At 57.5% G+C, this 22,047-nt stretch overlaps 2 protein-coding genes across 2 annotated transcripts in view; one reads left to right on the top strand and one right to left on the bottom strand.

Moving 5' to 3' along the window:
• Nucleotides 1–4,587: 4,587 nt before the first annotated feature.
• On the top strand, nt 4,588–8,000 carry SLC29A4 (solute carrier family 29 member 4). The gene is given in 11 exon segments (XM_050713896.1): nt 4,588–4,747; nt 5,232–5,363; nt 5,455–5,568; nt 5,650–5,778; nt 5,886–5,960; nt 6,376–6,602; nt 6,604–6,633; nt 6,730–6,862; nt 7,078–7,265; nt 7,537–7,777; nt 7,858–8,000. Coding segments are annotated over 11 exon segments (1,572 nt in total).
• Nucleotides 8,001–9,790: 1,790 nt separating this feature from the next.
• The window catches only part of TNRC18 (trinucleotide repeat containing 18), a 37,882-nt gene continuing 25,625 nt past the window's right edge, over nt 9,791–22,047 (bottom strand). The window contains exons 16-27 of the mRNA XM_035548890.2: nt 20,323–20,765; nt 19,592–19,750; nt 18,596–18,737; nt 18,043–18,160; nt 17,683–17,758; nt 17,256–17,364; nt 16,211–16,327; nt 15,768–15,932; nt 13,912–15,206; nt 13,267–13,503; nt 12,754–12,828; nt 9,791–12,179 (exon numbers count right to left, since the gene is read on the bottom strand). Of these exons, the coding sequence (XP_035404783.1) occupies nt 11,973–12,179; nt 12,754–12,828; nt 13,267–13,503; nt 13,912–15,206; nt 15,768–15,932; nt 16,211–16,327; nt 17,256–17,364; nt 17,683–17,758; nt 18,043–18,160; nt 18,596–18,737; nt 19,592–19,750; nt 20,323–20,765 (3,143 nt within the window). The 3' untranslated portion in view covers nt 9,791–11,972. The remainder of the gene's footprint in view (nt 12,180–12,753; nt 12,829–13,266; nt 13,504–13,911; nt 15,207–15,767; nt 15,933–16,210; nt 16,328–17,255; nt 17,365–17,682; nt 17,759–18,042; nt 18,161–18,595; nt 18,738–19,591; nt 19,751–20,322; nt 20,766–22,047) is intronic.

Here is a 22,047-nt window from a genome sequence, read left to right as displayed (position 1 = left end):
CGACATAAAAGATCCGTGAGGGTTTAAAGAGGTGGCATTGGGTTTTTTGGCGGCGTGGCGAGCTCCACCTGAACCGTCCCTCCTCTCTCTCACCTCTGCAGCAGCAGTAATTAATAAAACCCAACTCTGCTTCAGGAGCGAGAAAAAAAACGCAGTAAGGGGGATTTCTGGAGGCCGTCCTAATCCAGCATCTCCGAGCCAAATGAATCAGAGGAGCCTTATTCCGCCCGGCGGGATCAATCCACGGCCTCCATGGCAAGGAGGCCGCCGGGGCGGAGGCTGCCTCCTGCCACAGACCTAAAACCACCTCCTAATCCCACAAGCAGTGACTGCTGCGGGAGGGATGGGAGAAGGGAAAATTCCCCCAAAATGCTGTGATTTGGCCTGGGGTGCTTTGCGGTGCGTGCTGCTGGGTGTGGAGGTGCAAGGGGCTGGGTGTGGGACATCCCGTTGTGCCACGGGGACCGAGGGGTCGGGGCCAGCTCCGCTGTGCCTGGCAGGCTTCCCTGGTGTTAAAGTGGGTCAGGCAGAAACTCCGAGAGCAGCCGAGCTCACAGACCTCGAGCCAGCTACATCAAAGCTGAATTATTCAGGTCCAGCTGAAAAATTCAAGAGCCCGGCAAAGCCCAGGGGGAGCGCACGGCGCGGGGGCCCCAAACGTCCCCCCAGGGAGGAGGAGGCTCAGCACCATCGCCAGCACCAGCTCAGACACCTCAGGAGGATGGGGAATGGGACCAGGGTCCAATGCTGCCCTTTGGGAGGGGAAGGCCAAGAGAAAGCACTTGGAAGGAATTCATCCTAGTGTGACCCTAAAAGCCATAGAGGTTTCCTTATATCTGGTGCCAGCTCTGCTGGGGTCAGGAGCAAACCTCTGGCCCCGAGCCTGGCTCAAGCCCAGTCTGTGGTGAGCGCAGAGCGTTGCAGATAACAATATTTTGGCAGCCCCACATGCACATCCCTGGGTCCCTTTGGAGTTGTGGGGCCTCTGGCAGCCGTGAGCCGAAGGAAGGTGTCAAACCCCTCGTGCCCCAAAATGGGGATTAGGAGGTCGTGTGGTTTCAGCCAGGATGGCACAAGTCAGGGGCTTGGGTTTTTGCCTCCAGGTGTTTTTTTTTTTTTTTTTTTTTTTTTTGCAGCGTCTCCAGGAGCTCCAAATGCACTCGAAGGGAGCCGGGATGCCGGCGGGACCTCGGGGGCTTTTATAGGATCCCCCCTGGCTCTGCAGCCGGGGCGCCGAGGCGGGAGGGCTGGCTCCGACGGGAGAATCGCTGCCGAGCTGGGTGAGTAACGCTGCCTGGGAGCTGGGAAAAGGCAAGCACACATATGCTCCAGCTCGTCCTGCGCTTTTTGTGGAGCTCGCACACCGCCTGGATGCCAAGCAGGGGATTCTCTGGTGTCTCGTAGGGCTGTGCTGCTCCATCGCTGCCCTGCTGGCAGAGCCGTGGGGATGCCCCCGGGACGTCTTTATAACCGTGTCGCTTCTTTGAGGTCCCTTCTCCATGGTGGGTGGAGGGTGAGGACGCACCCACACCAAAATCACCCTCTTTGCACCAATTTTTCAAGGGAGGGAGTTGGTGTAGGGCAAAAGGTCAGAGCCGAGCACGGTGCTTGTTTTTTGGTGTTTGTCACCTGCCAGCAGGTTGCTGTTCCGAGGCACCCCCCCTGCCACCCAGGGACGGGGAACACCAGTGAGGGGCTCTTGTCCAGCTTGGATGGGGGGGGGGGAACCCGCTGCCCCCCCACTGTGCTGTGCTCCTCCTGCAAAACCCAACAGCATCGCGTCCCTGCGGCCTCAGCCTGCTCAGCTGGGGAGGGCTGGGGACACCCGCAGTGTCCCCACCTGGAGCACTCGCTCTGGGTGTCCTCTCCCTGGACGGGTGTCCCCCCCACCCCATGCTGCTTCCAACCCTGGTTACGTGGGGGAGCGGAGCCCCCCCCCCCACACACACACAGCCCCCAAAAGCAAGGGGATTTCTGCATGCTGCTAGCCAGAGCTACAATGCAGCCAGCTGTCTGGCCATGCATCTGTTGTCCTATCTGTCCGTCCGTCCATCCATCCACCTGCCCGCCCATCCACCCATCCATCCATCCATCCCTCCATCCATCCATCCGTCTGTCCATATCTCCACCCATCTGTCCTACCTGTGCATATATCCACCTGTCCATCTAGCCCTCCACCCGCCCGTGCATCCTACCTGCACGTCCATCCCTCCGTCTGTCCGTCTGTCCCATCCTTCCCCAGGGCAGCCCACGCTGACCCCATAATGCCAGCGGTGTTTGGGGTGTGGGGGAAAAGATCCCTATCCCTGCAATGGGAGCAAAGCTTGTGTCCTAAATGAAATAAATGAAATTAGCAGATTTTTTTCACCCTAATTATTATCTCTTTGCAATCAGCGCCACGCCACTGCCCCCCCCCCCCCCCAAAGCACATACAGGCAGTGCCTATAGATGCTGCCTATAGGATGTATACACAGCCAGGGGGACGGACGGGCTCTGTTCGGCGGAAAAAACATTTCTGAGCCCCCCCCCTCGTCCCCTCCCCGCCTTGGGGCCACCGCTGCCGGGGAGGGGCGGCCGGAGGGGTGGGGAAGGGGAGGATGCGGGGGGTGGCGACGGAGCCGCCCCCGCTCCTCGCTCGCAGCCGCCGCGCTCGCCGCTCCCGGTGCCCCCACCCCGGGGACCGGGCTCCGGTATGGGGGGGCCGGGAGGGGCCGGGGGCTGCCGCCGGGGCTGAAAGGGAGCGGGAGAGGAGCCGGTGCCGCAGAGCTGCCGCGGGGGGGGGAGGTAAGAGAGGCTGCCGACCTGTTGGGTGAGGATGGGACCGGCTTTGTCTGGGGCTGGGGGGGTTGTGGTGGGTGGGGGGAGGGATGGGAAGGGGGCTGGGGGAGGTGAGAGCCCCCCCCTGCCTGGTCCTGGCCTCCCCCCGAGCAGCCTCCCCCCGAGCATCCCCCCCCCCCCAGCACGCATCTCCTCTGGTGGGGTTGGGTTGAATGTCCGTGTTTACAGCACTTTGCTGCTGACGGCTGGGGAGCCTGCCGCCAATGCAAATCATCATCATCATCTTCATCATCTTCTTCTTCTTCTTCATCATCTTCATCACCACCATCTCACCCCCATGGGTTTATCCCCGCTGTGTCCCTTGGTGCCCCCCTCCAGCCCTGGCAGTGACGGAGCACCCACCCCGCAGAGGTGCCGGGGCCTGGCTCTGCTCCCCAGTGTGAACCCAAAAGGGAGGGGAAATCGGATTGATTTTGGTGCGAGGATCCTCGGGGCAGGTTGGGGGGGGGCTGGATGTGCGGCGCATCCCACTCCCGTGTCGTGGAGAAGTTTGGGTCACAGCGGGCGTGGGGTGCTGCTCCCCGGGGGGGGTCTTTTTGGTGAGAAAACCCCTGCAACAGGCTCTGCCAGCTCCCTGGCTGATGCCTCCCATTGGGGTTTCGTCACCTGGGGTGATGAATCTGGGGTTTTGTCAGCGGGTGGGGCGACATCAGCTCCCCATGGGTGATGACACGGAGCGGGGTCCCCATCCAAAACCCTGCCCGCGGTGCTCCGGGGTGGGTGCTGAGGTTCCGCCCTGGCCACATCCAGGCCCCCACCAGCTCTGTGGCCTCAGGACCATGTCAGGGCTGCTCTGTGCCACAACCAAATGCAGCTCAGCGTTTGGGATCGTGCTCACAGTGTCGGTGGGCACCGCGTTCGCCACCCACCCCATCCGAGGCGTCCTGGCAGCGGGGAGAGGCTGGAAAACCTCCGCGCTCCTGCGAGCGCCGCGTCTCGCAGGGAGACCAGACAAATCACTTTAATTGATTTTTCCTTCCTTGCCTGCCTCAGCCTGGTGCCTCGGAGGAGGTTTTTTTTTCTTTTTTTCTTTTTTTCTTTTTTTTTTTTTTTCCTCGGGGCGGCTGGGTGGCCCGCGGGCAGCGGGCAAAGGGGCAGGCTGGCATCTAGCGACTGGTGCTGGTAATACAGAGCGGGGCTGGGATGGGCCCAGAGGGACAACAGGGTTTTGGGGGGCCCTGGGGGGGCTCTCTGGAGGATGCCTAGTGGTGTGGGAGCTCGTTCAGGGATGTATTTGGGGTGGTCACTCGTGGCTGTGCTCCTGAGGGTCTGTGCCCCCGTGCCTGGCAGCTCTCTGAGCATCTCCCCGCTGTGCCGTGGTCCCTCGGTCCAAAATGCTGCCTGAACAGCCGGGTCGCATCCTGTCCTCACCCCGAAAGGGCAGCAGGAGCGGTGTCCCCAGCCACAGGCAGCAGAGATGCTGAAAAAGGGTATAAACCGGAGTTTATGGGCTATATAAAAACATAAAGAGCCCGCAGAGAGCAAGGGCTTCCCGAGGCAGCTGGGATCCCCCCCAGGCAGCCGCCTGGTTTCCACCCATTAATTTCTCTAATTACTTTTGGAAATCACAGCGTTGGTGCTGAGCATCCCAGCGAGGTGTTGAGCAGGGCCGGGGCGAGCTTCACAGACCCTACAGCATCACCAGGGGGTGGGGACACGACCCCAGGGGGACACAGGGACTGTCACCCACCTGTGTGCCCCGGGGGGGAGGGGGGGGGGTCACCGCTCTCTGTCCCCAGGTCGGCCGCGATGGGATCGGTGGGAACGGAGCGCTTCAAGGAGCTGAGCCCGGCGGGGACGCCCGAGGGGAACGTGGTGATGAGCTTCAGCTTCGACAGCTACCAGCTGGAGGAGGACGAGCTGCAGCGGGGCAGCCAGGCCAAGGGCGTCCTCACCTTCATGGAGCCGGGTGAGGAGGGGGACACGGATGGGGCAGGGGGGGGCCGCCCACCCCGAGGCTTTTCCCACCCATTTAGAGGAGCTTCCTGGGATGGGTTAATAGCCACAAATGGCTACTCTGCCGTGAAGTCATGCAGTGCCACGAAATGGCCTGATGTCTCCTTCAGAGCGCTTTGTACCCATTTTAGCCACCACAGCATCCTGTAGGGGTGGGCACTGCGGTTAGCAGGGGGGTTCTGAGCCGCTCTCTCCTGCCTGGCTCTCCCCCCGCTAGAAAAACCCATCAGCCCTCAAAGCCCTGGTATTTTCCTGCCCTCCAGCCTTTGTTTCTGGAAGGAGTTTCTCCAGGCTGAGGGCATTTGTAGCACCGCAGGGCTGGGGCTGGCTTGCCCTGAGCGAGACGCATTGAGCCCCCATGTCCCCAGTGCCACAAGGGACATGAAAGCTCCGGTGCCACTGTCACATCTCCTCTCTTTCCTTCCCTTTCGGGGCAGTTTCTGAAGACCCTGAGCCACAGGACCGATACCACGGGATCTACTTCGCCATGCTGCTGGCCGGGGTTGGGTTTCTCCTGCCGTACAACAGCTTCATCACCGACGTGGACTACCTGCACCACAAATACCCAGGTAGGTCTCCAGCAGCCAAATCTCTTCCTGCCCACCCCGCCAAACCTGAGCTGAGCCCCCGGCAGCCTCCCCACTGCCTGCCTCTCCGCAGGGACCTCCATCGTCTTCGACATGAGCCTCACCTACATCCTGGTGGCCTTGGTGGCCGTCATCCTCAACAACGCGCTGGTGGAGCTGCTGAGCTTGCACACGCGCATCTCCGTGGGTGAGCTGGGGTCCCCGTGTCCCCAGGCAGTGCCAGCCCCCCATCAGCCCCACCACCCACCCCTATCTCCCCTCTCTACAGGTTACCTCTTTGCCCTGGGCCCCCTGCTCTTTGTCAGCATCTGCGACGTCTGGCTGGAGCTCTTCACCCGCCGGCAAGCCTACGCCATCAACCTGGTGGCCGTCGGGGTGGTGGCTTTCGGCTGCACAGGTATGCCATGGTCTCCTGGGACCCTCACCAGTCCCAACCTCTCAGGGGGGCGTTTCGGCTGCGGCAATAATCCCCCTCCTTCTCCCCTGTGCGCATCTCTCCTGAAGTGCAGCAATCCAGCTTCTACGGCTACACGGGGCTGCTGCCCAAGCGCTACACGCAGGGGGTGATGACGGGCGAGAGTGAGTACCGGCAGCCGCCTCGCGTGCCACCACGATGTCCCCAGCTGGGGACGGAGTCCCAGAGTGGTCGAGGTGGGAGGGGACCCCCCTGAGGCCATCTCCTCCATCCCCCTGATTAGAACAGGCTGCCCAGGACCACGTCCTGGTGGCTTTTGGGCTTCCAGCAGCTAGGGGACATCCCTGAAGGCTCCCTGGCAAAACGGGGTGTTCAAATCACGTGCAGTATCAGCTGTGCTGCCATGGGGGCTGGGGGTGTCTGCCACGAGCTCGCTCCGTCACCCCAAAAATGCCACTTGTGGCTCCTCCATGCCTGGAGCATCCAACCCCAAGCAATGTGGGGCTGCTGGGGGGGGGGGGGTCCCCAAGCTGTAGGGCTCTGTGGGACCCAGCCCCGACCGCTCTGCTGTGCCACCAGGCACCGCCGGGGTCATCATCTCGCTCAGCCGCATCTTCACCAAGCTGCTGCTGTCGGACGAGAAGGAGAACACGGTCATCTTCTTCTTCATCTCCATCGGCATGGAGCTGACGTGCTTCATCCTCCACCTCCTGGTGAAGCGCACCCGCTTTGTCCGCTACTACACCTCCTGCTCCCGCAAGGGCCACCCCGCGTCCCGGGGGGCCGGTGACCACGGGACAGGGTACCCGCGTCCACCACGACGTCACCGCCGAGGACGTCCGATTTGTAAGCCAAGGCAGTGCCCCCCGCTGGTCCCCAGGGTCCCTCTGTCCCCGGGGCTCAGCGCTGGTGTCACCTCTCCCCGTGCAGGAGGACCGGCTGCGGGGACAGCCCGGCTCCCCCCGGGGCAGCCTGGGCCCCGAAGCCGAGCTGGCGGGCAGCGGCACCTACATGCGCTTCGACGTGCCCCGGCCCAAAATCAAGAGGAGCTGGCCCAGCTTCAGAGGTGGGTGGCGGGCTCGGGGACGAGCCGTGGCGGGTGGCAGTAGCAGGGTGGGTTTGTGGGGCAGGAGGAGCAATCTGCAGCCTGGGGTTTTGGGGGGGGGGGAGGGTCATCCATTTGTCACTGCGCCCAAAAACACGGGGACATCTCACCGTGCTGCTGCTGGTGAGCCTTGGGGATGTGGTATCTGGCTGAGCCGTGCTGCCCGCCTCTCCCAGACATGCTGCTCCACCGCTACGTCGTGTCGCGGCTCATCTGGGCCTACATGCTGTCCATCGCCATGACCTACTTCATCACGCTGTGCCTCTTCCCCGGGCTGGAGTCGGAGATCCACAACTGCACGCTGGGCGAGTGGCTCCCCATCCTCATCATGGCCATCTTCAACCTCTCCGACTTCGTCGGCAAGGTAGGCGAGGGCAACGCCGCCACGGCCAAGGGGGGGAGGGGTGGGCTCAGCCACCTCCACCCCTGCCCCCCCCCCCCTTTTTGATGTTCTCTTTCAAAGCCACTTGGGGTCTTCTCCGCCCCATGGGCACCTACCGGGTGTGAGGGTGCTCCCCAGCGTGGCCGAGGTTGGGCACCTGCGGACGATGGGCTTCCCACCGCCTCGCCGCCTCCTCGCCCTCCCAAACCTCCTCGCTCCCACCCCCCAGCGCGGTCTCTGCCCCTCGCTGCAGATCCTGGCCGCCCTGCCCTACGACTGGAGGGGGACCCACCTCCTCATCTACTCCTGCCTCCGCGTGGTCTTCATCCCCCTCTTCATCATGTGCGTCTACCCCAACGGGAAGCCTGCCTTCGGCCACCCGGCCTGGCCCTGCGTCTTCTCCCTCCTCATGGGCATCACCAACGGCTACTTCGGCAGCGTGCCCATGATCCTGGCCGCCGGCAAAGTGAGCCCCGAGCAGCGGGAGCTGGCAGGTAGGGTCACGCCATCCCCGGGGACCCCATGAGGGGGTGGCCTGGGCTGGCACCCTGACACCCCGTGTCCCTTCCCGCAGGGAACACCATGACCGTGTCCTACATGACGGGCTTGACGCTGGGCTCGGCCGTGGCTTATTTTGCCTACAGCCTCACCAGCACGTCCCACAGTAGCTGTTTCTACACCGAAACGTCCAACGGCTCCTTCCTGGGGGGGTACTGAGCCCTGGGGACGGGTTGGGGGGGGGAGGTCAGGATGGGACCGGGTCCTGTTGGCATGGGGCTGCGGCCTCCCCGAATGGCCCTCGGTGCCCATCCAGGTGTCCTCTCGGGACGGTGGCCCCCCCAGATTTGAGGGGTGGTGCCACTGCTCCTGGGGGACTCCCTGGGGTGAAGTACAGAGCTCTGGGGGTATTGGCCGGGGGCGGGGGGGGGGGGGGCTTCTCTTTGAGCTCTTGCCAAGGAAATACTGCACCATCCCAAAAGGAATGGGGACAGCGCTGAGAAGAAGGGCTGGTGAGGAAGAGGAGTGAGGGAGGAAGGTGCTGTGGGATGGGGAGGCGAGGCTTTTATTGACAGCGCCGCAGGATTCCTCTGCAGCACTTGAAACCGTGCCCCCCCCCCCCCCCCCCCCCCCCCCCCCCCCAAAAAAAAAAAAATACTCCAATTGCTGTGTAACAGACCTGAATCACTTCTGCTGGATGGAAAAAAAAAAAGAACACACTTTGCTTTGCTTTTGTCTTTTTTGCCCCCCAACCATGAGAGAAGCGGGGTCCTGCCCCCCGCTGCGTGCTGTGGGGCTGCCCCCAGGGGGGCTCTGCTGCCTTGGGGGGGGGGGGCGTCTCCAGGACAAGGCACCGTGGATGCTGCCCAGGGCTGCCGCTGAGCCTCCAATTCTGTTACAAGGGCTGTAAATCAAGCTGACACCGGATTAAATGTCTCACTTCGCAATGATCCCTGCTCTCCGCTGTGCCCAGCAGCTCAGCTCCTGCAACGCCTTTCGTGGAGAACACAGAGCGAGGGGATGGAGGGGACAGACGGGACCGGGCAGAGTCCCCCAGCAGGAGCAGCCACCCCGTGCCCCACCGTGCTGACAGCAGCAGGGAGAGGAGGGGTGTTAGAGGGGAAATGAGGTGCCGCAGGCGGTCAGGGCGTGATGCTTTTGCACATGCAGTGGGATGAGAGGACGCAGCCTGCAGCGCTTCTGCTGCACGCACACCTGCGGGATGCTCCAGAACCGGGTTCGGTGCGAGGCTGGCACCAGGGATGCTCCAGAGGGAGACCACAGAGCACTGCTGGTGGCCCACAGCAGCTGGGCAGGCGTTACCCCAGCTTTGGGGCGTGCAGGTGCCCGCTCAGCCAGGCAGCGGAGACAGGGAAAAGGAAATTGTCCAAAAAAACCCACGAGGAGCGATGAGGTGCAGGGTGCCTGCACCGTGGGGCGCTGCTGGAGCACCCGTGAGCACCCCCAGGGCAGCGCAGCCCTCAGCCCCGCGTTGCGCCGGTCCCAGACACACTGCTGGGTTTCGGGGTTTCCTTATGAATAAATGCTTTTTGGGTTTTAGGTTTTTATTATTTTCTGAAAGGCACCAGCTTGCATGTTCTGGTTCTTTTCCTGCTGGGGTGGAAAGGGACCCGGCTGTTTGGGGTCATCGCTCGCCCTATTTGCTGGCTGGCCGTGGGTTCATCACGCCGCATCCCAGTAGGGCCAGCCTCGGGTTTATCAGGGGACACTGCAGACCCCTTGGTGTGGTCCCCTGGTGTTGTTCCCCATCTCGCATGTCCTCTCTGTCCCCTAGGGGCAGCCACATTGACGGGGACACAGCCACACACCTGGGACCCCACTGAGCCCCCCGCCAGCTTGCACAGTGCTGCCAAAGCACAGCCAAAAAGAGACCGCTGGCACCGAGAGGGGAAAAAAAAAAACAAAACACCCACAGTCAGGAAAAGTGAGACAAAGAAAGATGCGTCGTTGGGTTGCTTTTTTTCAATTAATTTTTTTTTTTTTTATGAAAAAAGATCACACGGAGTTCTCCAACAAACAGAATGCCAAAAAAAATTGTTTTAAACAAAACATAAACAAAACGACGACAAAAAAAAAAAAAAAGGACAAAAAACCTGGCTCTCCTTTCCTCTCGATTGTCTGAAATATCCTTGTGTTCCATAGAAGGCAGTGGGTTTTAAGTGCTTTCTATTTAACATTAGCATAAAATCTCTCTCGCGCGCTCTCTCTCGCTCTTTAAAATATGATCACACAATTTGCTTCTAGAATTACAGTACACTTTGAGCGTGGGGGGTGTGCCTGTTCCCAGATCATTTACAATCACAATCCAACAGGAAATAAAAAATAATATTCTAAACGTCAGACTGTGTTCATTTCTGCCGTCTTTTTTTTCTTTTTTTTTTTTTTTAGAATTTCATAATTTTTTTTTTCACAGTTTTAAAAAGTTTATATTTATATATATATATATATATTTATATTTATAATTAAAAAGTTGAATCCATTTAAAGACTTTATAATACAGGAGGGCTAAAGAGTCTTTTGGTACATTAAAACTGTACAGGCTAGAACCGTCACTATCCGAGGCGCCGGCGGCCTGGGGCAGAGGTGGTACCAGCTCAGCACCGTGCGTGTGGTTCTTCTGAAGTACGAGGGGTGGCTGCAGGGGCGCCCCAGCCCCGGCCCCCAGCAGTGTTGGGGCGGATAGTTTGTGATCTGTCCTCGTGCGAGCATCTCCTCCCCGGAGGAGCCAGGGCGGCTCTGCGTCCTAGCGAGCTGTAGTGCGAGTCGGTCGTTGCGAAGATCAGTGCGTCTCTTGGAGTTTGTTTTTTTTTTTGTGTGTGTGTGTGTGTTTTTTTTGTTTGTTTGTTTAAGTGCAAGGATGGTGCAGCGGTGTGGTCTCCTCCAGCATCTCCTGGCTGGGCGCTGCCTTCCCGGGTGGATCCCCGGTGCGGCGGCGGCGGCGATGCCCCATGGATTGAGCCGGAGGGTTGGTGCTGCAGACGGAGGCAGGAGGTGATGGTGGCGGCTCCCTGCACACCGTGGCAAGGCTGGCCAGGTGGATGGAGCAAGCTGAAGGGCTCCTTTCCCCTGCTCGAGCTGACAGCAAGGCTCTGGCGGTGGAAATGCAGCAGGCGGGCACGGCTGGGCTTCGCGCTCTGTGTCCCTGTTCCCTGCAACTGAGGGCTTCCAGGCAGCTCCACGTCTCCGTTCAGGCAGGAGGGGTAAAGCCAGGTGAGGGATGCTGAAATCCGTTCTGCCAAGGGCCCCAAGGCTCTTGAAAATCTGTTCTGCCCCAAGGGCCTGCAGGTTCCTCTGCTCAACGCACCGAGCAGCAGCTTCTCCCAGCCATTCCCTTTCCCCCTTCCCTGCACGCTCCAAAACAAGTTTTGTTCGCCAAGCATCACCACCTCACCCTGCACTTGCTCCCCAAAGGCCTTTTTGGGGCAGGAGGGAGCGGGAAGGTGGGTTCAGACCGTTTGTTCGAGGCAGCGGGAAGGCAGCATCCCAGCCTGGAGGGCAGCTCACCTTCTCCCTGCTCCCCCCGGCCTGGAGAACCTCTCCTGCCCACCTCCACGCCAGGACCAGCTCTGCCCTTCCGTGCTGCACGCGGCCAGGCAAGGGAACTGCAAAAAGGTTGCTGAGAGGGTCGAGACGAGGCGCTGAGAGAGACTCATCTCCTTTTTTTCTTCCACCCTGTCCCTCCTAAAGGGTCATGCGAAACAAGCAGGAAAGGGAATATAAGGACGGAGAGGAGCATACGTAGAAGGCCAGCGGTGTCCTTCCACGTACAGGCGGCTTCTGAGTGACTGATGCGGGCAAATGACACAAAAGGGATCCCTCCTGCTGGGGGGTCCCGCTGGTGAAATGATCATGAGACCCATGTGCTTTCCAGGACCAAAAGGAGGAAGGGAGAAGTTGGTCAAGTGTCACCTTAATTAAAGCCACTTCGGGAGGAGCTCTGGGGTTCACGCACCACCACCACCACCCCCGGTATCTTCCCCAAGTCCTGTAACTGCTTCCCCAACCCCTTTCTTCAGCCCTCTCCTTCCTCCTCGTGTCTCTCGCGCTCTCCTGTCTGTAGTGTGACACAGAAGTCATGAGCATTGAAAGAAACAATCATGTCGTCTTAACAGGCACGTCCTCATGTTTGCCCCGTCCCTTCCCAGGGGGTGGCACGCGTCCCCTGGGCGGTCAGCAGATGACAGGGACCCCGTCGGTGTTGAAGATCATGCCCGTAGTGGGCTCGTAGGTCCCTGCAAGGTAGTAGAGGTCCTCACTGTCTTGGTATTTCTTCGTCTTCAGCATCTGCTCGTACTGATCCAGACCAACAACAAGACACTTGTGTGAGATGGTCTGGACATCGTTTTCATCCACGTGAGAGGACTGGTAGAGGGCTCGCTGCGTTACCGGAAGGGAAGGAGGGAGACAGAACGAAAAGCAGCAATTAGATCTCACGGCATTTAAAGCGTCATCTTCAATTTGCAAGAAAAAAAAACCATCCACCAGGACTACCCAGGGCTTGTGCTCACACTCAGGCAGAACTCCTCAGCCATCCCCACTGCCAGCCCCAGGAGGGACACGGGGAGCACGCACAGGGACGCCCCCACGGGCAGTGCAGACACCATCGGTCCGGCACAATAAACCTGAGCCCTTGCTTACAGCCAGCTTCCACCGACGGGAACTCCAGGGCTGCAGAGTGCACCAGCGGGGGAATACAGAGGCCAGGGGTTTTGCATCCTTTTTTTTTTAAGGATGCAAACGCAAAGGCGGGTGCTGGCTACCAGCCCTCTGTTCCTCCTCACACCCAGCACCAGCAGCAATTTCCACCCTCCCAAGATCCCCCATCAGAAGTTGTGAATGCTGCAGGGTCAGCAGCTGAGGCAAAAGCCAAATAATCGAGGGCCTTTTTCCCAGCAGCACGGGTTATGCAGTCCCCAGCACGCCACCCCAGCTCGCCTCCAACCTCACTGACCTCCATGAAGTCCTTCCTCTGGTTGGATGCCTGCAGAGCTGTGGACAGGCTCCTGCCTGATTTCTGATCCCAGCGCTGTGCCCAAGAGGAAAAGAAAAGAGAAACGAAGAGTGATTTAGTATTTTCTTCCATGCTATCATCTGCCCACCACATGCGCCTTTATAACCTCAGCCTCACCCACAGGTAACACACGCCGAGAGCCTGCTGCAAACCACACCGTGCAAGTGTGCAGAATTCAGTGGTTCTGAGCAGCAGGGCATTGGTTTTTACACCGCACAGATTCTTTCTGTACTGACACAAACATCTTTATTTCCCAGCACGATAAAAGACACCCCTTGCTCACGGGGTCAACACCAGGCCCGCCCACACCACGGGCATCCCCAGTAGCAGGAAATGATGGGTCCACACCACGGGGCTACCAGTAACAAACTGGGACATGATTCTCCTTGTCCTTGGGAAACAAAAAAGGGACAAGCCGCTTTGCAGCCCTCTCAGCAAGGGAGACCAGCCTACCTTGCCTTCATTCAGTTTCTTCCCGGGGTTGGTTTCTTCCGGGTGATAAAACCACTTGACTCGGACCACCATGTTGTTGCCCCACGACTCCCACATGCTCTGGATCCGGCCAATGTAGGGCAGGTTGGGGCGGCCAGCTGAGAGGAAGACGGCACAGTCCCCAATGCGAATTATCTCCTTGCCGCGCACGATGGCCTTGTAGAAGAGCTTCCTGGCCTTCCCCTTCATTCCTCGTCTCTGCCAAGAGAGGATCACACGGGTGAGCAGCCCTGATTTCCCCCAGCCAGCACGGCTGGCCCCATCCTGCCCTCTGCTGCGGGCAGAGCCAGGCCTGGCCACAGCCACCGCCTCTCCACGGCCCCAGCACTACACACTAACGGAGAATCAGGACACGGCGCTGGCGTTTGCCTTCTGTCATAGCACCAAGAGGCATTCCCACAAGAAACAGAGCACAGAGAGACCCAGGCACAAAGGCCCACCCTGATTCTCCTCGCAAATGGCGGGGAGATCCCCAGGGCCAGGCTGGGGAACACACCACGCCGTCAGAGTTCTGCCAGCCCAGAAGGACAAGCCTCCTTTGGGCAGCCCCCAGGGGGAAAGAGGCGCCGCGAGAGGCACCACACAAACGGGAGGCGCTGCCTTTACCTGCGTGGGTTTCCCGAACCACTTCCACAGCTGCCGCGCGGGGAGGAACGCGGCGATCTTGGGCCTGTTCTCCACCGACGGCAGCCGCTGGCGCTTGGCCAGCTCCTTGGTGGTGGGCAGGTGGATGCCCTCGCGCTTCTTGGGCCTGCTCTTGTTGCCGCTCTGCTGCGGCGCCGGCTGTTGCGCCGGCTGCTGCGCCGGCTGTTTCTGGCTCTGGGGGTGGGAGGACGCGCGGGATTTCCCTGCCTGCTTGGTTTGCTTGGGAGGGAGGGTTTGCTGCACCGAGGAACTTGGCTGGGCCTCAGCTACTTCGTCGTCAGAGCTACAGGAGGAGTCTTCGTCCGTAGTGGAGGAGGAAGAGGAGCTGGAGCTCGATGAAGAAGAGGTCGATGAGGCAGAAGAGGAGGAGGAAGAGGAGGATGAAGAGGAGCTGCTGCTAGAAGAGGATGAAGAGGAGGAGTTGGAGGAAGAGAGAGGGGTGGATGCTCTGGAGCTGGCCGAGCTGCTGTCCTGGGCTTCCCCTCTGTTCTTCTCAGCCTCCTCTTCTCCCTCTGACTCTGAGCTGCTGTCGCTGCTGTTGCTCTCAGACTCCTCCACAGCTGCCGGAGCTGCTGCCTTGTCTTCCTGGTCCTTGGAGGCAGCGAGGCTTTCTGCTGAGCCATCAAACTTTCCCCCAAAGCTGGCAGGGGAAGGGTCTCCATCAGCTGCTTTGGTTCGGGAAGATTTCTGCTTGCCCTCTGCACCCACTGCAGGGGAATAGCCCAGCCCCAAGAGACTCTTGCCATCTCTGCGACTGGCCAGGTTTGAGTCCTCCAGCATCCTCATCGCCTCCTTCATCTTCTTTGTCTTTGGAGACATCACACCCTCATGGTCCAGCTTGATGAGGATTTCACTGTCGTGCTTCCTCTGAGCCTTGGCCATGGTGCCAAATTCCTGCGTCTCTTCTGTGGGCCGCCCTTTCTTGGCCTTGGCTTTCGATGCTGAAGCATCGCTGGAGCTGAAGGCCGCCAGCGTCCCTGGGAGGTCGCCGTAGGGCTCTGTGCCGAGGATGCTGCCGAACACAGCAGGCTGGTAAGTGGGTTGGGGGGGGCTATGCAGCTTCGTGGAGATCTTCATTTTACTGGCTTTTGACCGCTTCTCCTCTGTGGGGGCAGGAGAGCCTCCAGCAGGCAGCGGCTGGGACTTTCGCGACCCCTTCACACTTTGCTTGCCCAGGCAGGCCGGCTTCTCCGGGACTGAAGAGGCACCAGGTGAAGGCTCAACCTGATCCTTCTCTTCTGGCAAGACAGCCTCCTCTGCAGAAGATAAGAAGCACATAGGCATGAAGGTATCCGCCCAGACGGGCACCATTAGCTCAGACACAGCCAGACACCAGTTGTGACTGGTCTCTGGCCACGGGTGGCTTGTTCCTGACTACTAAGGGCTCCCTAAAGAGGCCCAAAGGTGCTCACTGCTCCCTGGACAAGCTTACTAAGCAGCCTGGTCCGATGCCAGTGGCTGTAAGCATCTGACGGGCAATTCCCAAGAAAGCTGCTTTGACTGCAGAGGAACCAAACTGCAGATCTCCCGTATCTCTGGCCCTGCTGATGGCTGCTGAGCTGCTCAGCTGAAAAAGGGACGTTGCTCTGCAGCCCCGACTCACAGAAGGAAGCTCTCACAGCTCAGGCCAGCTTCTGAGCCTGCCTCCTGCGAACTACGGTTGCAGTAGAGAGGGCTGATGCACAGATGCTCTGCACTCAAGCAGTACATCCATCCCCCTCCAAACCTTGCCCCAAGCAACTGCCCTAACTTGGGGAGAGTGGTGGGGAACTGTGCAAGGACTCTCAGCTCCAGGTCTGGCAGAGATGACAACCTACCAGCTTTCGCCTTGACGCTTGGCTTTCTCCCTCGCCCTTTGCCCTTTGACACGGGTTCCTCTGACCCCAGTGTAGCCCCCTCTTTTCCTTCTCCAGCATCTTTGCTGGATTTACGGCTGCGGCGCTTGGTGCTGGGTACCAAAAGGGCCGGGGAAGGCTCAGCACCTGGAACGGGTCAAAGAGATGTTCAAAAGCAGTGAAACAACACATACAACAGAGATGAGATACAGGGAACTTGTCTCTAACAATTCTCCAACAGGGATTGGGCCTTTTTCCCCAAGGGTTTGTGCCCCACCCCAGGTTTGCATGTCCATAATTGATGGTACAATCTTTGTGATTGAAAGTCTGTGAATCAGTCCCAAAACCTAAGAGGAACGTGGCTCCAAACTCCCTACCTTTTGTAGAGGGAAGTATCGTGCAAGAAACTGAGCAGTAAGACTCACACTGGATCTTGTAGTCAGGTGGGAGAAGCCGAATGTGAGACAGCGGGATGCGTCCAGTGTCCCCATCATCAAACTCTACTGTGATGAGATCACCATCTTCCTCCAGATCCAGGGTTCCTGGAGGTTAGGCAGCAGCAGAAGGTGTTACTGACAAACTTAAGAGTACAAACCACTTGTCAGGGAAGCAGGAACACAGGGGAATAGAGGGATCCTGCGCAAACTCCAAAACATCTCACCCCCACCTTTCCTATATGGCTAATGCAGGAGAGCACAGAAGGCTCAGTCGACAGTGAAAAATCCCTGATAATCCTGAACCAGCCCACCCAGTGCAGAATTCCTCAATTCTTCTGTCAACAGCTCTGCTACAGCATGTAACAACCATTCCAGTTTGACTTCCCACCTCGTGTCACTATTTCCCTGTGTTCCTGCAGAGATTCACTTTTCCTTTTTCACTGCAGTATCTTTTTTCTTTTTGACCTGCATTTTTTAAACTTCTCTCAGCAATCACGAGCTCCCGTTTTTCACCTTCCTTCTCCCTACATCAGCATCACCACTCTATACATTTTAAGTAATTCTTTCTTTATATACAGTGTGACCGAGAGCCCAAAGCAAGGCCGGTCATGGCAGAATTGTCCAGGGCTCTTCACTGACTTTTTCATGAGGCCAGATGGGGGAGACATCGAGAGGCGATGTGTCAGAGGCAGAGCTGTGAGCGGGTGGATGATACAGAAACCTCCACAACCTCAGAAATCACTGGTGCCTGGGCTGGAGTGAATTCTTACTTTTTGAAACGTGTCAAATTTCCCTGGTATTCTAAGCTCCTAAATCACTCAGACCTCTTCCTACCAGAGCATGGCTCCTGGACCACAGGACGTTACTAAACCTGCACCCTGGTCGAGCTGGGCATGACCTGGAGGAACGGGTGAGCCTCTGACCTCCAGACACTCACAGCAGACCTCAGGGCCATCCCAGACAAGCCTGACATCCCTCAGGACATGCAGGACCACAACATTCCTGGCTCACAGTGCAGCCAGGGCGGCCTTACCTCGGACAACTGTCCCTGGGTAGAGGCAGCGGTACTGCTGGCTCCAGTAGGCTGCAATCCTCGTGCCCTCGGGCAGGAATCGCACTGACGGTGGTTTCACATCAATGATCTGCTCAGGGCAAAAGGGAGGCGATTACTGATGCTCCTCACACCAGCACAGACCATCCTACCACATTTGGCATTAGCAAAGCAGCTCTGGAGAAGACAAGGGACAGTTTCCCTGCTGGGAAATGGCCTCCTGTCTGCTCACAAGACAGCATGAAGGACTACCCCTGCTAGTGGGGAGCTCCACACCACGGGGAGCTCTGCCCATTCTGCCCATGGGGACAGGAACGGGGTACCCCTGCAGCCCCAGACAGGGAGGGACACTCCCTGTTCGCCTACTCCATTCCAAAACAGGGCCCAGGCACCCACTAGCCTCACATACCGCTTCCTGCAAGAGCTGCTCCAGGCAGTAGATGTGGGGTCGGTTTCCCCTCTCACCTTCCACTACCACACGGTATCTGAAACACAAAGGCCTGGTCAGACACTGCACGTGGAACAGATCACCTGGATGGGGTAACACCTCCCTCTGAGCCCTACCACCAGTTCAGTTGAGTGCATTCAACGAGGGGTAATTAGATTTCCCTCAGCACTGATAAAGCAGAACGAACTCTCCTTCCCTCCGTGCCAGATTCTGTCAGTCTCTCTCCAGACAGCCCTGCGAAGTCCCCAAATCCATTCCTGCACCAGCTACATCCCCATTCTCTAGCAGAGCCTGGGCAAATTCAGCAGCCCCACAACTCACATGTCAGGTGAATGCACAGTCTTGACATGGCCGGCATAGAGCAGCTTGTCATCCATGGGGATGAGGACACGCAGGCCATCTTTCAGCTCATCCTTGTCAATTATGCAGGAGCGGGGAGCTGTGAGGTATCGAAGCAAGGCGGGGATTAGAGAGCACCATCCATGAAAAAGAGACCGCAAGGGGAGAGAGAAATCTCATACTCCCAGAATGACCTTCCCTAGAAAAGGGCCAGCAAGTACTTTGCAGAAAGGGCTCTCTCTGGCCAGATACTTGGAGAGAAAAAGGCACCCTTCTCGGTAATAATATATCAGTAAATGAAAATAGGGCTGCTCAATGACTGCGCTTCATCTGGATGTCAAACAGAGTTGGCCACTCTGATGAGGCTTGTGTTTGGCAAGCCAAATTGACCGGAAAACTGGTATCTCCACCACAAGGACTCGTTGCTTTGGACAAGGAATGTGTGAAAGCAGAAAAGCTCTCCAAAGCAGCCTTGGGAAACTTATCCAGCTCCTCTACTCACACAATTTGCCCTCCCAGCCCCTCCTGTCCTCACCTGGTGTGGGTGGCCTCTCAACCAGCATGCTCAGTGGGATGTTCTCATCCTCTGAGAAGCTGCTGTCTTGGTTGGGTTCAAAATCCTCCTCCGCTGCCATGCTCTCCATGAGCTTGCTGACAGCTCCTCCTTTCCCTCGGTTCTGCAGGAGAGCAAGCAGCACGTCAGCTGGGTGCCAACAGGCAACAGCCTGATCCCATCTCACCTTCCTCCAGCAACAAACAACCTGAGGATATTGGGACAAACTTGTCTCCATCCTCAGCAACGTTAATCACAGAGTTAAGTGGGTGTAACCAACATTGCTTTTCGGCTGAAAAAAAAAGATCCTTGTTTTATTTACCAGCCTCATTGCTGAGCATCACTGACAGCTGAGCAAAAGCTGTTTTGCACATCCTAGCCACATCTCAATCCTGGAGGCTAGGAGAGATGCTGAAGAGCAGACAGCTCTAGCACTGCTCTGCACTCACCACCCCTCTGCACAGTGCTCCTGAGAGCCTGTCTTCACTAAACAGGCAGCAGACACTGTTCCTTTTTCTTCTCAAAGCCCCACGATCTGTTTCTTGCTGCTACACACAGACCATAAGCATTACACTCAGAAATCACGTGAAAAGACACAGAAATGTGTATTATGAGAGAAGACAGGCTACACCGAGCAGAAAACAGTGGTGACCTGGCTCTCCAAGTGCTCAGCAGACCAACTCCATCATCATCTCCTTGGTCTCTGCTGTTTGTGAAGGCTCTCCCTCCACCCCCACCTCCATGCCTTAGAGAGAAATCCTGCCTGCTCATTCATTTGAGGTACGAATTCAAACGAACAGCCCATGGTAGCAGCACGTACTACCTGCTAGCCTTCCTGGGAATTTAGGCTTCTCAAATTTTGCCTGTAACACACTGAGCAAGGCTGCTTTCTGTGTTTTCCCTCCCTCACACTCCAGAAAAAGAGCAGGGCTCTGCCAATTGCTCTCCAGCTCATACAGTCTAGATCCAGCCACTCACCTCTTTTTTAACCTCCTTGGCTTTCACCTTGGCTTTGCTCTTCTTGGTGGAGCCCAGGGCATTTGCCAGGCTGACCCGAACATCAGATGGGGAGCTAGGGATTCCAGGAGGAGACATGGACGAGGAGCAGCAGGGTGCTTCTTTACCTTTCTTCCGCTGCTAAAAAAAAAAAAAAAAAAAAAAGAAGAAAAAAGTAAACACTCCCATTGGTAAAGATCCAGGCCCAGAGAAGAAAGGGGGAGCAAAGCAGGCTGTGCTCAGGTAGACTGACATTCAGCCAGCAATCAGTTCACTGCTGTCCTACGTCTCCCAGCCCTGCATTCAGGCTTCACACATTTCAGGGAGAGCTTTTCATTACCCCAAAGAGCAATTTCTGCCTGTCAAACCTTCCCTCCAAGAAGATCCCAGCTGGCCTCATGCCACGACTAACCCATCAAACCCCTCCTGCTATCACTGCTCCCCAGTAACTCCACCATGAACTGAACCAGAGCCAGAGGCAGCCGAGCTTTCAGCTCAGAGGAAGAGTTAGCAAACAGGAGATGACTGCCACTACCAGCCAGGGACAGCCCTCAGAAGACACTATGAAGGTGGCACAGGGGACAAGGGGCAGTCAGAGAGCATTTGAGCAACCACTGAGATGGGACTCAACCCTCCCTGCTCTCGCCTAGCAGAGTTAATCATTCTCCTTTTGCCCTCAGCTCCCACACCGATGCTGTCAGCATGTTCCTCACCTTGTTCAGCTCCTTCCTGTCCTTCCCCTTGCTGCCCTCCTTTTTAGGGCTCATGGGTGCTCCCTTCCCACAGCGCCCGGGCTTGGAGACAGGAGTGGAGCTGGCAGGTGCCGTGGGGGTCAGCATGGCCGAGGACGTGGTGGCGTCGTGGAGGAAGATCCTCTCGCTCCGGCGCCGGTTCCACAGGTCATCATCGCTGGCCTCCAGCCCAAACTCAAAGCTCAGGTCCTTGGGGGACTTGAATTTCTTCAGCTTGCGGCCTTTCTCAGCCCCAAGCTTGGACTTGTCAGAGCTTCCAGATCCGGGGTCGAGGCTGCTCGGAGCCTGGCTTGGTGGGATGCTGTTTGCCTCCAGCGGCCCCTTCTTCCCCCGCAGCAGCCCCGAGGGCGACTTCTTCCTGATCTTGATCTCACTCTCCGAGTCGGTGTATTCAAACTCCGTCCCTAGATGCAAAGGATTCAATCATCAGTCAAAGCCCTGGCTGAGCCAAGAGGGGCCACGTCCTGCCGGAAGCTTTTGGGTTCCATGGGAGATGTCACGCCTGTTCAACACAGCCCTGGTGTCCCCTTTTCAAACCCCAACATCCCTAAGGCAAAGATCCTCTAGCCCTCCACAAAAAGCACTTGCTTGGCTGAAGCGAAGTACAAACCCCACAGACCGAGCTTTCCGACCCTTCTGGGTGCAGTCCTCTCCAGCCTCACATTTGTTTCTGGAGAACAACCTCTTTAATGAATTGAATAAACCCAGATTTCAAGCTTATTTTTTCCCATTGGCCAAGAGACACCAACGAGCTATTTATTGGCTCAAGTAATTATCTTAAAGTCAGGAGACATAAATGATCTTTTGTCTGTGGCAGATGGAAATCCCCTCGTATTGGCCACTGCTTTGCATTACAGGCACAGAAGTGCCCAGCATCCTGAATTACCATAATAACACCAAGGTGTTCACCACCTGCAGTGTTTTTCCCCTCTCCAGAACCTGATAAAGGAGAGCAAAATCACAGGCCTTCAAGGGCAGAAGGGAAACTGAGGCAGCACCCACACATCTGTGTGACTTTGCCTTCAGACCAACACGGTCTGAAATCAGGCTTCGCTTCACGCCAGGAAGGTTGGCAGAAATTCTCCTCAAGCCCCACAGTGAACGGCCCCCGCTATGATAACCAGTGCTTGCAGCAGACCCTTGGGAAACGACATTCACAACCGAACAACTCGTGGGTAAAAGAAAATGTACGAGACACAAGCATGGAGAGAAAGCATCTTCTTTCAGAAATTCAACCTGCAGGAACCTGCTCTCCTCCTCCACCCCAACCTCTTCCCCTGAGACAGCCCCGGCACGAACAGGGAAAGAGCAAGCCTGTCAAAATCAAAGCTGGCAATGCTCGAGATGAAAAACCCACTGGAAATTGCAACGCCCGTGCTCCTCCCTCGCTGCCGCATGAGACAATTTCTAGATGTTTCCAGTTTCAAGGAGGGCAGGTTACAAGGCGATAAATTCTTTACGGAGGCTGTTGGAACAAGTTGGCAAAAGCCTAATATAGCATGGAAATGGTGCTAAAACAAGCTGGGCTCCCAAGGAAGACATCATTTTCCATTCCGAAGCATGCTATAAATTCCATTATCACTTAATAAATATTAATAGAGAATTTATAAATGGAGCCCATATAGATCTGTCTGACTGGGAACGATGTCACCCAGGGGCACTTGTGCAGCCAGGCATGGGGAGGAG

This window comes from Cygnus atratus, chromosome 15, assembly GCF_013377495.2.
Source record: "Cygnus atratus isolate AKBS03 ecotype Queensland, Australia chromosome 15, CAtr_DNAZoo_HiC_assembly, whole genome shotgun sequence".
Taxonomy (NCBI): Eukaryota; Metazoa; Chordata; class Aves; order Anseriformes; family Anatidae; genus Cygnus; species Cygnus atratus.
Note: the sequence above shows the minus strand (reverse complement) of the source record. Positions and strands in the feature narration are given on the sequence as shown.